The 17,230-nt window shown below is 36.8% G+C and overlaps 1 protein-coding gene across 1 annotated transcript in view; it reads left to right on the top strand.

Annotated features, from left to right (window-relative positions):
* Positions 1-17,230, top strand: part of DOK6 (docking protein 6) — a 430,056-nt gene that overhangs the window by 276,629 nt on the left and 136,197 nt on the right. Inside the window, exon 5 of the mRNA XM_032152079.2 lies at positions 7,064-7,253. Within this exon, the coding sequence (XP_032007970.1) occupies positions 7,064-7,253 (190 nt within the window). The remainder of the gene's footprint in view (positions 1-7,063; positions 7,254-17,230) is intronic.

Genomic DNA, 17,230 nt, shown 5'->3' with positions numbered 1-17,230 from the left:
GTGAAAAGAACCAAGAAATGTTAAGAGAGACGTAAAGATAATTCATTGAAAGTCTTTTATAGGAGAAGGGCAGAAAGGAGGGGGCAGGCATTTACCCCCTCAAGCCCCGTGAAAGAGGAAGGGCAAGAGAACTACTTGTAGAATTTGGTTGTTTGTCAGGAGGACAGACTGGCTTCTCACCTCACCCTTGCTGGTAGAACTGTAGAATCAAGTAGTGCTACCCAAGCTGGTACCTGGGCAGTGTGCAAGAGAGTTTAGGGAAGAACCTGAGTTTGGGGAACTAGTGGTTTCAGTTTTCACCATGGTGAACCTGAGGTCAGGAGGCAAGATGGGTCTGAGGCTGTTTATGAGAGCCAAACAAGGAGAATAGGTCAGCAACTGGACAAGATACACTGCCACATTCGGTGGGACAAGTGCACACCTTATAGTTAGCTGAGCTTGATTCATCTTGAAAAGACCCACACCAGCACAACTCTTGCCTGTGAGAAGGAGCTCCAGCAGAAAGATGATAAAGGTGGAATGCAGAAAATAGAAGCTAAGGGTAGTAGGCTCCATGCCTAATCAAGGTCCCTCCCCTTCAGGGAGCAGGGGAGATACCTGAGGTGTTGGGATTGTTCTAAGGTGTTGGGATGGTTCTTAGGAACATAACATATGCCTCAAAGAGAGAGGTAGCATTTGAATACATCTTGTCATTAAGAATTCAAAAATAAAGAAGAACTTTCAATAGTAACAACTATTTAGAAGGAATTTACCCCCTTTTCTTTTCATTATTCTTACCCTGGAGAAGTCAAAAGCAAAAGAAAGGGGGGCGGGGGGAGTCACTGTGGAAAGACAGTGATGGAACAAGCAGGAAACGGCATATTCTATCTTTCTCATTCTCACTGCTGGACTCTCAGTAATAGACTTGACCTGAAAGAAGAGGAGAAACTTCCATTTATTTGAGACTTTAAAATTATCAGTTACATCAGTCATCTCATCTGAGACATGAAGTTGACAATATCCTTATGGGCAATAGTGAATTAAACACTAATCTCTGCCTGAGATAACCGCCAGAAGAGGAAATTTCATAGTTGTGTGAGAGCAGCGTTGGAAGAAAAACCATTTTCCTAAATTGCACCCTACTAAATCTGGGTCTTTTAATGAATTAGCTACAGTAACAGATTTAACCTAAACAATGTCTTCCATAAATACCGGGTTTTTTATCATGTGATATTTTGAAACAAATTTGAAGCCTCCTGCCATCAGAGAATCTCAGTTAAATCTTTAAAGTTATTTTGACCAGTTGGTTGTATATAGAAGTGAGTCTTAACTTTATGGAATCACTCGTTAATAGAAACAATGAAGTGAAATTCTCCTATTTAGGGTTGACATTTGCCGTTTATGTTCAGATAGGCCCAGGCCATCCAAGTTTTGCCTGTGACTCTAGTTATATACACTTTTGGGAAAAACAATAGATGGATATAAACTACAGCAGAATGAAAAAAATCTGTAAACAAATTATCCAATACTTACAGCTATTTTAAATCATTATATAACCAATTTACAGCTACTGTATACATTTTTGTAAGTATTAATTTTATGTTAGTTAATAATGTCTAGATATTTTAATTAATAAATTTTAACAAATATTTAAGCCTCATGAGGGATAAAGGTTCAATTTTACACAAGGAATTGTTTACAGCCTAAATCATTGTGTCACCAACGATCTAAATCAAGAATGCCTTTCCTTTTGTACAGTTTCTTCTTTTGAGCCATTTTGGGCTTTTAAGAGGAAGACAAGCTAAAAGTATAAGGAGTTCACATTTACTTACTTAGCTGAAGATATTGTTAGATTTAACTCCTCTCTGTGGAAAACCTAATGAGTTAATATTTACACATCTCTTGGTTTCTGAATATTTAGGTATAATACTTTGTTCCATGTTCCATTGTTTTCTTTTGACCCAACCTTCAAACCCATGACTTCTGAAGCAGAGGAAGACATAGAATACAGTGGATAAAAGTCTTCTTTGAAGAAAAAAAAAAAAGAATCTATTGGCTTCCAGTAGACATTTTTCAAATTTCTTCTAACATACAAAAATGCATTTTATGTGTATGCAGTCACAATACACTGAATATTCACCATGTGCTAGATGCACAGTTATTTGATGCATAAATTCCAAAAGCCTTTTTATATATATATATTTCTACTTAGTATAAGGGAAATTTAGCTGAATAGATATGTCTGTTTTCCTGTACGGTTCTCCATTAAACGTAGTTTTCCATCTGTATTCTTACAAAAGGGAAATTATCAAGGGGTTGTTTGAAGGACTTGTCACCCGTTTGTTTTCTGTGTGTTACTTTCTCAGAAAGCCCCGTCTCTGATCCTTTGCTTCTCCAAGCAACTGCGAGATCCACTTACCTCCACCTGCCAGTCTGAGACTCACAGCTATACTTGGATTTGTTCCTGCATAAAATAGATCTATTTAGGTCGGGCGCAGTCATTCACACCTGTAATCTCAGCACTTTAGGAGGTCGAAGAGGGCGGACCATGAGGTCAGGAGATCGAGACCATCCTGGCTAACACAGTGAAACCCTGTCTCTACTAAAAATACAAAAAATTAGCCGGGCGTGGTGGCGGGCGCCTGCAGTCCCAGCTGCTGGGGAGGCTGAGGCAGGAGAATGGCGTGAACCCGGGAGGCAGAGCTTGCAGTGAGCTGAGATCGCACCACTGCACTCCAGCCTGGGTGACAGAGCGAGATTCCGTCTCAAAAAAAAAAAAAAAAAAAAAAAAAAATTGATCTATTTACAAACTCACTGGCTGACAGGGAAGATTTCAATTCTTCTCGGCACTGATGACCCATTCAGTCCCCTCTCATTCCACCTGGAGCCTTGCTGCCCCTTTTCCTTGAGTGCAGTCACCCTGTCTTGCCAGACCTTGATCTATTCAATTCGTCTAAGCCTTGTTTTGTAGCCCCGTCTAGATTCTTTTTGTAGTTGCAGGCTTACCCCTGTATCTCAGGCCTTCTCTGGGCATGGCCTATTCCTTTGGACCTCATCATTCAGCCCTAGTGAAAAAGATGCCCTTGTAGACATAATTGCAGATTCAATACTAGCATCTTTGTTGGATGCAATATTTATATTATTATAATAAAAGTATATGCTTTATTATAGTATAATTATATATTTATAATATTTAATAAATATTCCACCCTTGGTTTTTGTTTTAACCATTTAAAATAAAATTATACTTTCTCACATATTAGCTATTATGGGACTCTAAATTTTACCAACATACAAATTCACGGGCAATGCGTTTGGGACTTTTGAACTCTGTAGTTTTAAATCTTATATGAATGAACACATTTTGATTTGGTATTTGTTTCTACATAACCTTTTCAAAAATTTGTTTTTCTATACATTCAGCAGTCTTCACAGATTAGCAGCATATTTATGTTTTAGGATATTATTATCATTATTTAGAAAATTAATTTCCTTTTCAGCACTTTTGGGTATTTGGGAATGGGTTTAGTTTTCTTTAATAATGTTTTATTGTTGTTGTCAATCATCTGATAAATAGTTGGAATACACATGTCTTGATAAATTATAAACCATCTTCCATATATCTTTCTTTCTATGCTCCTGTCTCTTCTTTTGTTCCAATTAGCATAAGAACTCTTTCTTACAAAATCAGACATGAATCAGTTGAGATGGGATTAATTTATTTGGGCAGATATTAGATAACACTTTTGAAAAAAACAAGTGCTCTTTTGTTCTGCTGGTACATGGCATCATTTTCCAAAGTCATTCCTCATGATTTCTCTAATATTGCTACTTCCCTGGCAATATTTTAAAGTGAGTTTCACAAATCAACAGTTCTCAAAGTGTGGTCCACAGAGCAGCAGTGTCAACATCTCTTAGGAATAAACAGAAAATGTAAATTATCTGGCTCCAACCCAGCCCTATTGTATCAGAAATGATAAGATTGGAGGGGGCCCAGCATTCTGTGTTTCAACAAAGCCTCCAGGTAATTTTAGCACACTGAAGTCTGAAAAACCAATGGTATAGGAAATAAAAACCAAACATGGGTTCTTAAATTTAAAAAGCAGCATAATTAGAGAGTGATTTAAAATGCCTGCTTGATAGAATTGTTTCACAAAGATAAACATTTTTTAAAAATCATTTTAATGGAGCCAATTTTAACCACTCCATTTTGAAATGGTCTTTCTAGCAAAGCCTTAAGAAGTTTTTCAGTAAAACGAAGTGTATTATGCTACTAAGAGAATACACTGATATATTCATTGAAAAGGCAGAAAGCTTCCTTCCTCATTATAATGGAATTCGGTTAAGTATAGTTAGGTAACATAATGTGCTGCCTTCATCTTTTTGTGCCTAGTTTTCTGCTGGATTAAATTTGTTCACTTTTTAATTGAATCGAAATTCTTAGAAATTAGCCATTAGGAGAGAATAGATTTTGAATATTTGAAAATTGAAAATATAAATATAATCTGAGTATAATTTCTTTCTAAAGTTGCAAGAAATAGCATCCAAAGGAAGACTGGAGGGTTCTAAACCACAACAAGAAGGGTCGACTTGAGTTGCTGGGTTAAAAAGTATGTGAGGACAGGGAAAGCAGAAGGTAGGCAAGAGGGTAGGGGCACCACGGGTAAATTTCACCTGCTTGTATTGACTAGAGATGGCCCTGGAAAAACTCCCTTAGGGGAAGTTGTCCAATTACTTTTTTTTAAATGGGCCTTGATGATATACATAGAGACAGAGACAGAGAGAGAGATACATAGAGCCCTATATCATGTGAATCTTATTAAATTTACTTATTTTTTTTTCAGCTTTCTCCAGTGTCCAGTGTGATGCTTGTACTCTCTCCTTGCTTATTTTTCCTAAGCTCTATCTGCTAACATTTGAGCACACAAACATTTCAGTGAAAATGTAATGGTCCTTCTGGGTCCACTGTTAGAGGTCATGTTTCATGTACCATCCATTGGAAGGACACTCAATGTCAAGATCCTTTTTTTTTAAACATTCTATGTTTTTAACTGTCAAACTATGGGCATGAATATCAAGTGTCAATAGAGCCATAAGCAACAATAATACTGGTTAATGGTGTTTACTTCAATATTTTGGAAGAAATGTTATTTAGTGGCATTTTGACAATTTTTTTTTTGGTTGCTAATTCAGACTCTGGAATTGATGGAAAGGAAAGAATGTAAAGAAATGTTTTACTTTCCATTTCTATAACAATATTTTCTCTATGCACAACAGGTGCCACTGACATATGATTAATTCCAAATGTAGGAGCTGAACTTTATCCAAAGCTTCTTGGCCAAAGAAAAGAAGATTGATGTTCAGGCATTGTCTATATTCCTGTGTAAACCCTTTGGGTCCAAGTTTCATTTATAGTTTTATATGAGATCATGCCCCTTTGATTTACTACTAATCCCATTGGGGTGGGAATTATGATGGGAATGTGAGTGATGTGTTTAATGCTAAATGTTAATACTTCAGTTGGTTGCATGTAAGAATTTTAAGCTATTGGGAATATCTATATATTTGGGCTTTTCATTGCAGATAATGAGGCAATGTTCTGTCTTCAGCTTTCAGCCATAGAATTGATTGCAATTTGTCATTTCTTAGGAAATGAATGTGAAATCCATATACATATTAGTTTCATGGGTCAATAACCTAAAAGACTGAATTATTAGATAAGCTATTGTCCAAAATATCAAGACACATGAGTATAAATATTGTCTTTATGGCTAGTAAATGTTAAGCTATCATGGTTATGTTAATTTGGAATTCAAATATTGTCTTTTTTGGCATCAGAGAATCCTTACTAAGTAAAATATCTGCCAGAGAAAAGAATCTATTATACAATTTCCACTCAGTACCAGCAAACATGTAGCATTTAAAATTATGTTGTTATGATGTATAATAGTACATTCCTAAACATATCAATCATTTTCCATCTGCAGCTGCACTATTTCTTCTCTCAAAATAATTAATTCAACAGCACTGACTTTAAAGCACTATTCACAGTTAAATCCTAACCCACAGAGGTATATCTGCCGGTAATTCTTAAACTTTTTTTTATTGTGACTTTTTTTGTAATTCTTCAATTCTTGCATCTCGTAATTCATCATGGCATAGATGTATTTTATTCATACAGTTATCAAATATTTATTGGACACTTAATGTAAACCAAGGATATGGTGCTAGGAACTAGGGATACTTTATAGAGTATGTTGTAAGGCATACCAAGTTTTTTACTTCCTGGAACTTACAAGCTAATCTTATTTTTCAAAAAAAACTATTTAATCCATCTAAATGAGAATCAAAGGCAGCAAAACTTTGCAATAGCCTTTAAGAAACACAGACAGTTACAAAGTATAGTTTGGAATGATTGCCTAATAATCATATTTTCAACCATAGGATATCCAAGAATGAAAAAAGTTAAGTATTTTTATTTTGCTTACCAAAGCAATGTCTTAAGTTCTGCGGAAGGCTGTAATGAATATCTGCAATTATCATATGCTAAATTTGACCATGACTACAATTTGTTTTGAGATACAAACTAAATTATTTTTGCAGTGCTTAAGTAGAGAGTCAGTCTGAGTGTGCATTAAATACTTCACATCAACAAAGGTGAAAATCAAATAAGATCTTGCTTAAGGAGAGCAAATAAGACATCCCTCGCTGGAACTGTATCTGTGATATCCACTTAGATTGTGTGAAGGAGCAGCCCATAAGCACAATTTGGGCAGACTCCCTTAACTTTTGCCCTTATTTTTCCATTGTACAATTTAACTACTTAATCCTCACCATAGACAATACATGCAATGAAAAGTTGTGAAATGAGTGAGTGAATGAATTAATGATTCAGAACACTTTAATGAACTCCTTTTGTCATACAAATTTGGAAATACGTATTGTTCTACAATGTTTATATCCATATCACCGAGGGACGTGGTATTGTTTCCTGCAGTCTGTAGATAAACAAATTAATATCATATGGCCACAGACGGTCACACCTCTTTTCACTTAATCTTCTCCATTCTTCGTTTCTTCACAGAGCGATTCAACGTGTATCTTATGCCTACGCCAAATCTGGATATTTATGGTGAATGCACAATGCAGATCACTCATGAAAATATCTATCTCTGGGATATCCACAATGCCAAGGTCAAACTGGTGATGTGGCCTCTCAGCTCACTGAGGAGATATGGTCGGGACTCAACGTGGTTCACGTTTGAGTCAGGAAGGTAAGATCTAATGCAGCAGCCAAGTTCGAGAGTTGTATAACAGATTCCTGAAAGAAAGTTCTGTCCATCATTGCCCCCGGTGGGCACTGTTTTCATTCAGGGTAAAAGTTACCAAATACATAATTTCTTCAGATTCTTAATAACATGAATACAATTCTGTTAATTTTTTGGCAGGCTAATTACCCCATTCAAAATAATTTCAGTCTCTTACACTACCATCAAACTCGAGCTGGTTTTGTAATTATTTTAATAATGTAATATCTTTTGCAAGATTATTACAGTACTATATTTTTGGTGTGCTTGTATGCAAAAGGATCTCCATAAAATTAAAGGCAGCATGTCCTTGCTTGCCTTGTTTTTGTGAGTGTTTTTTAATAAGCAAACAATATTTTTTAAAGTTTTAAATAAATTTAAATATTGCTTTTAGGCAAATAATGCTTTCTTGATCACAGCATATGCTTGGAATCCATAAGTGTCTGAAATGAATCCTTGCTTCACAATCATTATTAATAAACACGGATTTAGACATAAAGTACAGCCAACCAAATCATTGTCTTTATGCTATGACCCCGTTGTGATATTGTCACACATCCAAGATATGACTTAGGTTTGGGGATTCTATATGAGAAGGAGATGTTTAATGCTTCCGTCTTCACCCAGGGGACATGATTTATCACATTCTTAAAATGAATTCATGGTCTTATAAGGCAATTATAGTGAGGTTTTATTGCGTTTGATATAATATTTTTAAGTTTATAACTTTCTTCTTATAAAACTGCTAAATATTTACTCAATGTCACATTCTAATAATATTTATCTAGCCAGCTAGGGTAGCTCCCATGTCTCTTAAAATTTTAAGGAGAGGAAAAAAAAAACAAACCTGAGCTGGAGTAATTTTACCAGTCTGGGGCCCTTCTGCACTACGGTAATATTAAAGTCTCTACCGCACTGATTTCTCGGAAAAGCATTAGATCCTGTGTTTACTTAGTAGTTATGAGCTTGTTCAACTATTTCTGTCTACCTAGATATTGAGAGTGTAATAGTGTAATCACATTCTGATAGCCATTGGGAAATACAAATTCTAATAAGAAAATGAATATTTTTAAGATATGCTTACTATTTTAAAAATTATGACTATGAAAATGAGTTGACATGTTTTAGAGATTCACTGACCTAAAATCTATGATGCCCCTTTTTTTTTTTACTGGCTTTAAAAAGGTAGTGTATTAGTCCATTTTCACACTGCTGATAAAGACATACCCAAGACTGGGCAATTCACCAAAGAAAGAGGTTTAATGAACTCACAGTCCCATGTGGCTAAGGAGGCCTCACAGTCATGGCAGAAGGAGAAAGGCACATCTCACATGGCAGCAGACAAGAGAAGAGAATGAAGCCAAGTGAAAGGGGTTTCTCCTTATCAAAACAGAAGATCAAACCAGAACTTTACAACTCTCTTGACTTTATCTTCTTGATTCCAGAAATCATTCTTAATTTAATGACTATGAATGAAGTTTAGGAACTTTCCAAATGAGAATAAAAGAAGCCTAAAAGGCGACCAAAGCTGTCATTGTGATTCCTACAGACCAATTAGTAAAAAGCAATTCACGTTAAAGTATGTGTGGGTTCGATAAAAATGTATTGAACTTTAAAGTTAATTGAGCAATAACTAACATCAGAGTTTCCATTTCTCGATAAAAACAGCTTCTTAAGTCATTTAATTAATGCTCTCTCTGAGGGGAAAAAATAATCAGACCTGGTATTATCATAGCAAGAGATTTACCAAATTAGACACACGGAAAGAAAAAGGCACTAGGTTCCCACTTTGTCTTAGCATTACTTCTTTGGAATTAAAGCAAGGGTTTATATAGCCCTATGATTTTAAAACATTGAATACATCCCTGATGCAAATTTTTTTCATGGAGGCCTTTGCTACTCTATACTTCATAATTAAAACTCAATTAGATATTATGATTTAAATCTTTTTGTGGCACCAGAAACCTCATTTATTCTCTGGGCTACTTTATTTCATTTATTGAACACTATGGTAAGAACTAGAGAAATAGGTAACACATAGTCCCTTCCCTTAATGAGCACGTAGTGTACTTGGTAAGATAGATCAACTAATGATTTCAATATAACATAGGAGTTGTAATAAAATACATCCCAGGAGGGTTATGTATTAGGAATATAGGTTAAGTTGTATCATTTTAAAAACATTAATGATGTCAACCCCAAATCTCAATAGCTCAATACAACAAAGATTTATTTCTCACTCAAGCTATGCCTGACGCAGGCTTGGACAGATCATCAGGGCACCTGGATTCAGAAACCTAGGATGCTGCAATCTTGTGAATCAGACATCTTCACGCTAACCCACCTCATTGCCGTGCATAGCAGGGGAAGAAGGTGGGAACATACTCCAACAAGCATACTATGGACTCAATTGTTTCTCCCCGAAATTCATATGTTGAAGCCCTAACCCCCAAACTTCTTATATCTTTATAACAAGAGCCAGAAATGATAGGTCCTTTATACATGGAATTAAAGTTAAATGAAGTAATAAGGGTGGGGTCCTAATCTGATAGGATCGGTGGCTTTATAAGAAGGAGAAAGAAACCTCTCAGCCCCTCTTCTCTGCCATGCGGAGGAAAGACCATGTGGGCACACATCAAGAAGGTGACTATTTCCAAACCAAGAAGAAAGCCCTCACCAGAACCCAACCATGCTGGCACCCTGATCTCAGACTCCAGCCTCCAGAGTGAGAAAATTAATTTCCGTTGTTCAAGTCACCCACTCTGTGTCATGTTTTTCTTATGGCAGCCTGGGCTAATACAAAACATTTAAATACCTTAGTACAGTGGCAATGCATGTTATTTCTATTAATAGCCCACCATCCAGAAGGTGGCCTCCCTCAGTCCCCCCACCCCACATCTGCAAGGGGACAAATGGGGAGCGTGTGGAATATTTGGTAAGCATATTGTGTCTGCCAGTCATATCTTCTGATGAGTGAAGATCCCTTTTCCCTCTTCTTCCTACACATTCAATTGCTCCTTAAGGGAAACAACCCAAAAAGCAATCCAGCAAGCCACTGATTATAGCTCAAAGTCCAGAGTCTGCAGGCGATTTGTAGCAGTGTGTACATCAGGTCCAGATATGACTTTTTTTTTTGGAGACGGAGTCTTGCACTGTCGCCCAGGCTGGAGTGCAGTGGCTCAATCTCGACTCACTGCAAGCTCTGCCTCCCGGGTTCACGCCATTCTCCTGCCTCAGCCTCCTGAGTAGCTGGGACTACAGGCGCCCACCACCATGCCCGTAGTCCCAGCATCCCAGTATTTTTAGTAGAAACGGGGTTTCACTGTGGTCTCGATCTCCTGACCTCGTGATCCGCCCGCCTCGGCCTCCCAAAGTGCTGGGATTACAGGCGTGAGCCACCACGCTTGGTCGATATGACTTCTTATAGTTCCAAAAGAACGATCCAGAAAAAGATGCTTTTGTTCCCCCCCACCCACCCTGGCCCAAGGAACAGTGGTTTAAGAAAGTGGGATGCCTGCCCCTGCAAACACTCCCATTCAAGGGAAAGTTTGGGAGGCAAGCAGGCAACAGTCACTGGTCCTGGTAATTCTGAATTGCTGCTTGCCAGATATCTTCAGGGTCTTTATCCAGAATTAACAAGGATATGCGGCTGGGCCCTCATTCTGCTCTTTGGGAAGAACGTGCCAATCCTCTATTCCACTTGTTCTGCCCTCGGCCCGCCAGGAGGATTTTCCTTTATCATTATCCTGCTTGTCCATATTCGAACTGGACATTGGGAAAATGTTCTCTTTGAAGTGTTGCACATTTCTCAGCCCACATTCTACCCTGAGAAGTTGTAGTAGAGATCTGAAGGTTACTGAATCTTAACAAGTTATAAATATTTTTTATTTATGGCCTGTTTTCCCTGTAAAACTTTGTCAAAATATTACTAGATTTCTTATATATTTAGTGCCAATCACTTGTACCAAGCAAGTGTTTTCTTGGTTTTTGTTTTCTGTTTTTTGAGATCTATTTCTCAGATTTGCTCTGATTGTTTATTTCTTCCCCTAAAACTCTGTCTTTTGATTTGCAAAGTGCCTTGACTTTGTCAGGTTTTTGGAGGAGCAGCACTCAATTCTTTGCCCTGGGTCATTTTTATCTAATTAACAGATTATAATGGGTATCCTACCCTTGAGGTGCTTTTGACCTTGACACACCTTAATTGAAAGGTTTTAGCAATAGGTGTGGAGTTTACATTTAATCTGCTCTTTTCCTTGAGGCTGCTTTAACTTGCGTTTGTCACTTAAAGAATGATTAAGTGTCTGTCTCAGTTCTCTTTTCCAATTTTACAAGGTTTTGAATTTTTCAAATGCCTTTCGTTTTTGCTTGAAAATTCTCAATTTCTTTCTAAGAGCCTCTTTCTTTTTAGTACCTTATCAGTCAACAAACACTGTTAACATTTTGTTATCTAACCGCTTTCCCTAGATGTTGTTGAAGGAATAAAATTAAAAACAAAATCTCCCAATGCAGAAATCTTCTCCATAAAGGTGATAAAAAAAAAAACACTCCATTATTTCTGCTAAGAAACTGCAGACAGAAGGAGAATCCCACCCTTTGATATAGCCAACCAGCTACAACTCAATACATGCAGATTCTCAAGATAAACAATTACTGGTCTCAAGCAAAAGAACTTGACAGCACTGTTTGTCACACATGCCTCATCCTTGTAACTGGGGTAACCATTTGTGTTGGCTAATTGGCTTTATGCAGAGGAAAAACAAACTTCTTGTGTCTTTATGACAAGAGACAGTTTTGCAAGTTGGAGAGAAGTAGCACCTGAAGTTAGGCACCCTCTCTGTCACAGAAACTAGGAAATGGGGGCACATCTCCCTTCAGATTTACATGTCAAAGGCATGGTTCATGAGTCCTTGAGAAAGGCATTTTAGGGTCTTAAAGCTGACAAAAGACCTATCTGGTTTTCAGAAGAATTATTTGCATTTCAAAGAGGAGAAAGTGCCTACAACCAAAAGTTTTCTAAAGTTAAATGCCCTAGGAAACAGGAAGGATAATTGCCCGTTTTCAGCAGGGAGAATAGAGCCTCTTATTTTTAAATTTCACATTTGTCCATACAATCTAGAAACTCTTAAAACATGAAATCGGCCTACCAAGTTATCAGAAGTTCTACTAAGAGGCAAGAGCTTTACCGAATATCTCACTGCTAAATATCATTCTCCCAGCTTGCTTACTACTTTCCTTTATCCCTGGCCCAGCCACTATTGCAGTGCCCTGTATCTTAGGGCTATTTATTATCACTGCACCACTATTAGGATCAAGTATTAGGATCATCACTTATCCTTAAGTGATGAACGAAGTCTCAGTGGTTTATGCAACTGGAACTGATCTCTCACTCATGCTAGTCCACTCTGATTCTGGGCAACTATCCTAGGCAATTAGGACAACACTCACATCAAAAAATAGATGCTTTGGCTTCAGCAGGTGTCCCTTCTGTTTATAGCCCTTTCTTGGGAACTAGTGATAAGGTTTCCAGACTGTACCGGGTGCAGGGAATGAAGGGGAGCATGAGACATTTGGAGAACAGTCCTATCTAGACAAATAGGCACCAAATTTAATTGTAGGGATTCAGGAAAGACTTCCTGAAGATGATCTGCACGGCGAATCATAAGATATGAGTTGGACTTCTCAAGGTAAAGTGTGAGGTTGGCGTGAGGATAGAGGGGTCAGGTTACTCTCCACGACGCACAGCAGGGGCAGAGCATGGATGGTTCCTTCTTAGCTGATTTTAGCTGCTGGAGATTAGAGTAAGAATAAAGTGGACAGAGAGTTTGTTAGAAAGTCAGATAAAGCTCAAAACCAGGAGTGTTTTCTATATCGTGTCAAAAAATAAATTGGACTTTATCTTATAGGCAGCAAGGAGTTGTTTTTTAATGTAGCAAGTAAACACAGATTTAAATTTTAGATATGTCTATCTGGTGACTCTGTGGAGGATATTTTAATAATGAATCCTTTAGGTTAATAATTTATAATACGCAATGTACGTAGGGCAATATTGTCTGAGCAGTCGTGGTTTGAAATGACATGGGAGAATGAATCAGACCGCTCAGACTCCGCTGCTGCATGAGCCAGCACTTTCCCTGTGCCTTCACTTATATTCTATTAACCTTTCCAAGGCTTGATTTCCTCATCCGTGAAAACCTGATAAAAATATATGCTGCTATGTCCACCTTCAGTGCTGATATGAGGATCAAATGAAATAATGTGCTTTGAGGCCGGGTGCGGTGGCTCACGCCTGTAATCCCAGCACTTTGGGAGGCCGAGGCAGGGGGATCATGAGGTCAGGAGTTCGAGACCAGCCTGGTCAACATGGTGAAACCCTGTCTCTAAAAATACAAAAAATAGCTGGGCATGGTAGCGGATGCCAGTGTCCCAGCTACTCAGGAGGCTGAGGCAGGAGAATCATTTGAACCCAGGAGGCAGAGGTTGCAGTGAGCCAAGATCACGCCATTGCACTCTAACCTGGGTGACAGGGCAAAAATCCATCTCAAAAAAAAAAAAAAAAGTGCTTTGAAACAAGGGCTTTGAAAGCTGTAACACAGGTATAAGAGATGATTAAATTCGGTAAACACCTATTTTTACATGCACAGCACTGGACAGGGCAATATAGGGAATCAAAAAGGAGCCTTTCCTTTGAAGAAATCAACATTCTTTCATGAAAAACGCTAAAACACTAGAGCATGATTTTGTAGCTTGAGCTACAGGAGAGTGATTACAAACAATGAACCGAGTATAAACTCACAGCAGGGCCCTCTTTGTGGGAGAGCAATGCCAATATCACTGCTTTGTCCTTATTTAGAACATTTCGTGAAATCTTCTTTAAGGGGACTTTTCAAAGCAAGTTCATGTGCCCTTTAAGAACATCCATCGTATAACTCTGGCTTCACTTATTTTAATGGTGGTGATAACCACGTGCATTAGCCTCACAACTCGTAAGGCTTGAAATCTTCTAATGAGTGCTAAGGAATGGAGTCCTGAAATTATTATTTTTAAATTAAATAGCCAAAGTCTTGTCAAAATTCCTTATAAATGAAAATATTTCTCATTCTTAATTAGTCAAATAGATTAACTTATCCTTGACACAAATGTTAATTTTTTCCCATTTTTATTCCAATAATTTTTTAAAAAAATAAGTTGATACATATGGATTCAAGTCATCTACTTTTCTTGGGAAAATGTTAAAACTCTCACAACAAAAGTCTAGGAGGAGGGTCAAAATTATAGTTGCTCTTGTATTTACAAGATTTTTTTTCTTGGCGTTGAATAAATTCTAGACAAAGATTATAAATTCATTATTATCTTTATCTTTTATAGACACACATCATACTATATGTACTTTATCATGGTAATTAACTCACAATGTCTTATGTTTTACTAAAATTAAAGAATTTAAAATTATCTGGGTTATTTAGCATTAGCAAAAGAGTGAAGAAAAAAGATGTTTTTCTTGTTATAAATAAAATTCAAATTGTGATAAAATCTGTTCTTCAAAACTATTTTTTGTTCTTATATTTCCTTCTAATATCTTTACTTGCTTAGATTTTTCACCATCTTATTATAACTTCTTGGCCACTTGATTTTTTAAACAATTATAAACTTACTGGCGAGGCACCATTGCTCAAGCCTACATTCCCAGCACTTTCGGAGGCCAAGGCTGCCAGATCGCTTGAGCTCTAGGAGTTCAAGAGCAGACTTGGCAACATAGTGAGACTCCATCTCTACTAAAAATACAAAATAATTGGCTGGGCATGGTGGTGTGCGCCCTTAGTCCCAGCTACTCAGGAGGCTGAGGTGGGAGAATCACCTGACCCCGGGAGTTTGAAACTGCACTGAGCCATGTTCATGCCACTGCACTCTAGCCTGGGCAACAGAGTGAGACCCTGCCTCAGAAAAAAAAAAAAAAAAAATTATAAACTTACTATTTTTAATAATTTTCATTACTGTAAATGAAGCAGATCAGAAGAGATTTAACAAAACTTTAAAGGGGAAAAAGCTAACTTTTTGGACACTGAATATATTCCAAACATTTTTCTAATTCTCACTTACATTATAGCACAAAAGTCCTACAAAATAGGTATTCTCATGTGTCTCACAAATGAAGGGAATACAACTCAAGAATCAAAATCAATTTGCACACACATAGTAAAACCAGTCCAAATCTCACAGTGCTGCAAAAACACATGTTCTTCTCATGATAACATAGCTTTGCTAATAGGTCTCAGGTTTTGTGTTTGGAGGTCAAAGAACTTAATTTGTGTGGTAGAGGTTCCAACAGCAATTACTAATAGATGATGGGAAAACATATTATCTTTTGACCCAAGGAGATATTAGATTACAAAAAGCCAAATTAGTGCTAATGTAGAACAAAATTAGTGTTAAGTGTAGAACTTCCAGACACTAGATTTTTTTCCTTAATATTTCTAAGTAGATCATGGATTCATAATTGTCTTAAAAGATAATGCAGTCCATCATAAGATATTCTCCCATGAGAACAAAAACCAATTAAACTACAGTGAAACTGGGTATTTGTTGTTCCGCTTATTTTACCATGAAGAGTTGACTTAGATGAAATAGGTAGCTTGGTTTATTCAAAACTAGCTTGACTTTCACCTGACCCAAGCAAGGCTGTATCTTAATAGAAGATATAGACACACTAGAGGTTATAGGAGCATAAAGCTCAACATTTGCTGCTGATCTTAGATCTGCCCTCTAGCTTTGGTTTGTCTGCTGTTACTCTTCAGTCTAGGTCTACAGTTCCAGAGAAATATATTAGAGTTAATCAACCCTTCAAATAGAGGTGAGAAAAAGCTTTCAAATTTGTTTTCCATATATGGCACCTGGAACACGGGCTTTATAAGACACCTCCAATTCATATCATTAGAGGAGCAAAGAAAACAAATGCACAGAGATCCTGACTCCACGATATGCTTTCCCTCAGACCTATTTCCAAATAAATATTTTCATTTACAAGTAAAATTAGTAGGCAATTAGCACCTATGGAATTCATTACCTTCGGAAATACAATCCCGATGATAGTGGAATCTTTTAATGACGAACAAGGTAGCAGATATTCAAATAAAGTCATCCTTAATGAACCTGTGATTAAAAACCACAGCAATTTTCATACCGTTGTTAAAAATTATGTTACTTGTAGAACTTTTACTAAATTTTACTTTTCCTGTTGATTAAAAACAAACCAATTAGTTGGTATAATCTCTGCATCATTTCTTTGGAAAATCAGCCTCTACTTGGATTACAATTAGTATATATGAAAAAATAATGTCACTCTATTCTTTAATATGAAAATATATTTGCTCCTTGAAATTCTGAATATTCCATTTTCCTTTGACATTTGTTGGTCCAAATACTCCTCAGGGCATCACATGTTTATTTGCTCATCTATCGCCTGATGTGTTTCAATTATTTAATTGTATAACACATGAAAAATGCCAAATAATTAATTTTATCCTACTTTGTAGGGCTGATGTCAAGTCAGTTAGGAAAATAAACAATACCACTTTGTATCAGAAGAAAAAAACTTTCCTGACTTTTAATACTTTGTGAATTCTGTCGGCGAAACCATTCGTGGCAGGCCCCATATTTGTTTTCTGTTAGTTTTAGGTACTTGTCTTTTTCCTTATAGTCACCCTAAAAAACTCAGAATAACCAGACAATTGATTATTAATCATTCTCTATACTGGCATAAAAAAACGAACCTTTTCTGAATCACATTTATGTAGAAAATCAATTCTGTGAAGGAACACTTTTAAGAAAGAGGCAATGGACATTATTGTGTTTATTTTGAAGGGTGCAATTTACAACTCAGAATAAAATAGGAAAATACTGATTTTCAGGTGAAAGAACACCTAGACAGATAGTGTATAAATGTATAT

This window comes from Hylobates moloch, unplaced genomic scaffold, assembly GCF_009828535.3.
Source record: "Hylobates moloch isolate HMO894 unplaced genomic scaffold, HMol_V3 SCAFFOLD_5, whole genome shotgun sequence".
NCBI lineage: Eukaryota > Metazoa > Chordata > Mammalia > Primates > Hylobatidae > Hylobates > Hylobates moloch.
Note: the sequence above shows the minus strand (reverse complement) of the source record. Positions and strands in the feature narration are given on the sequence as shown.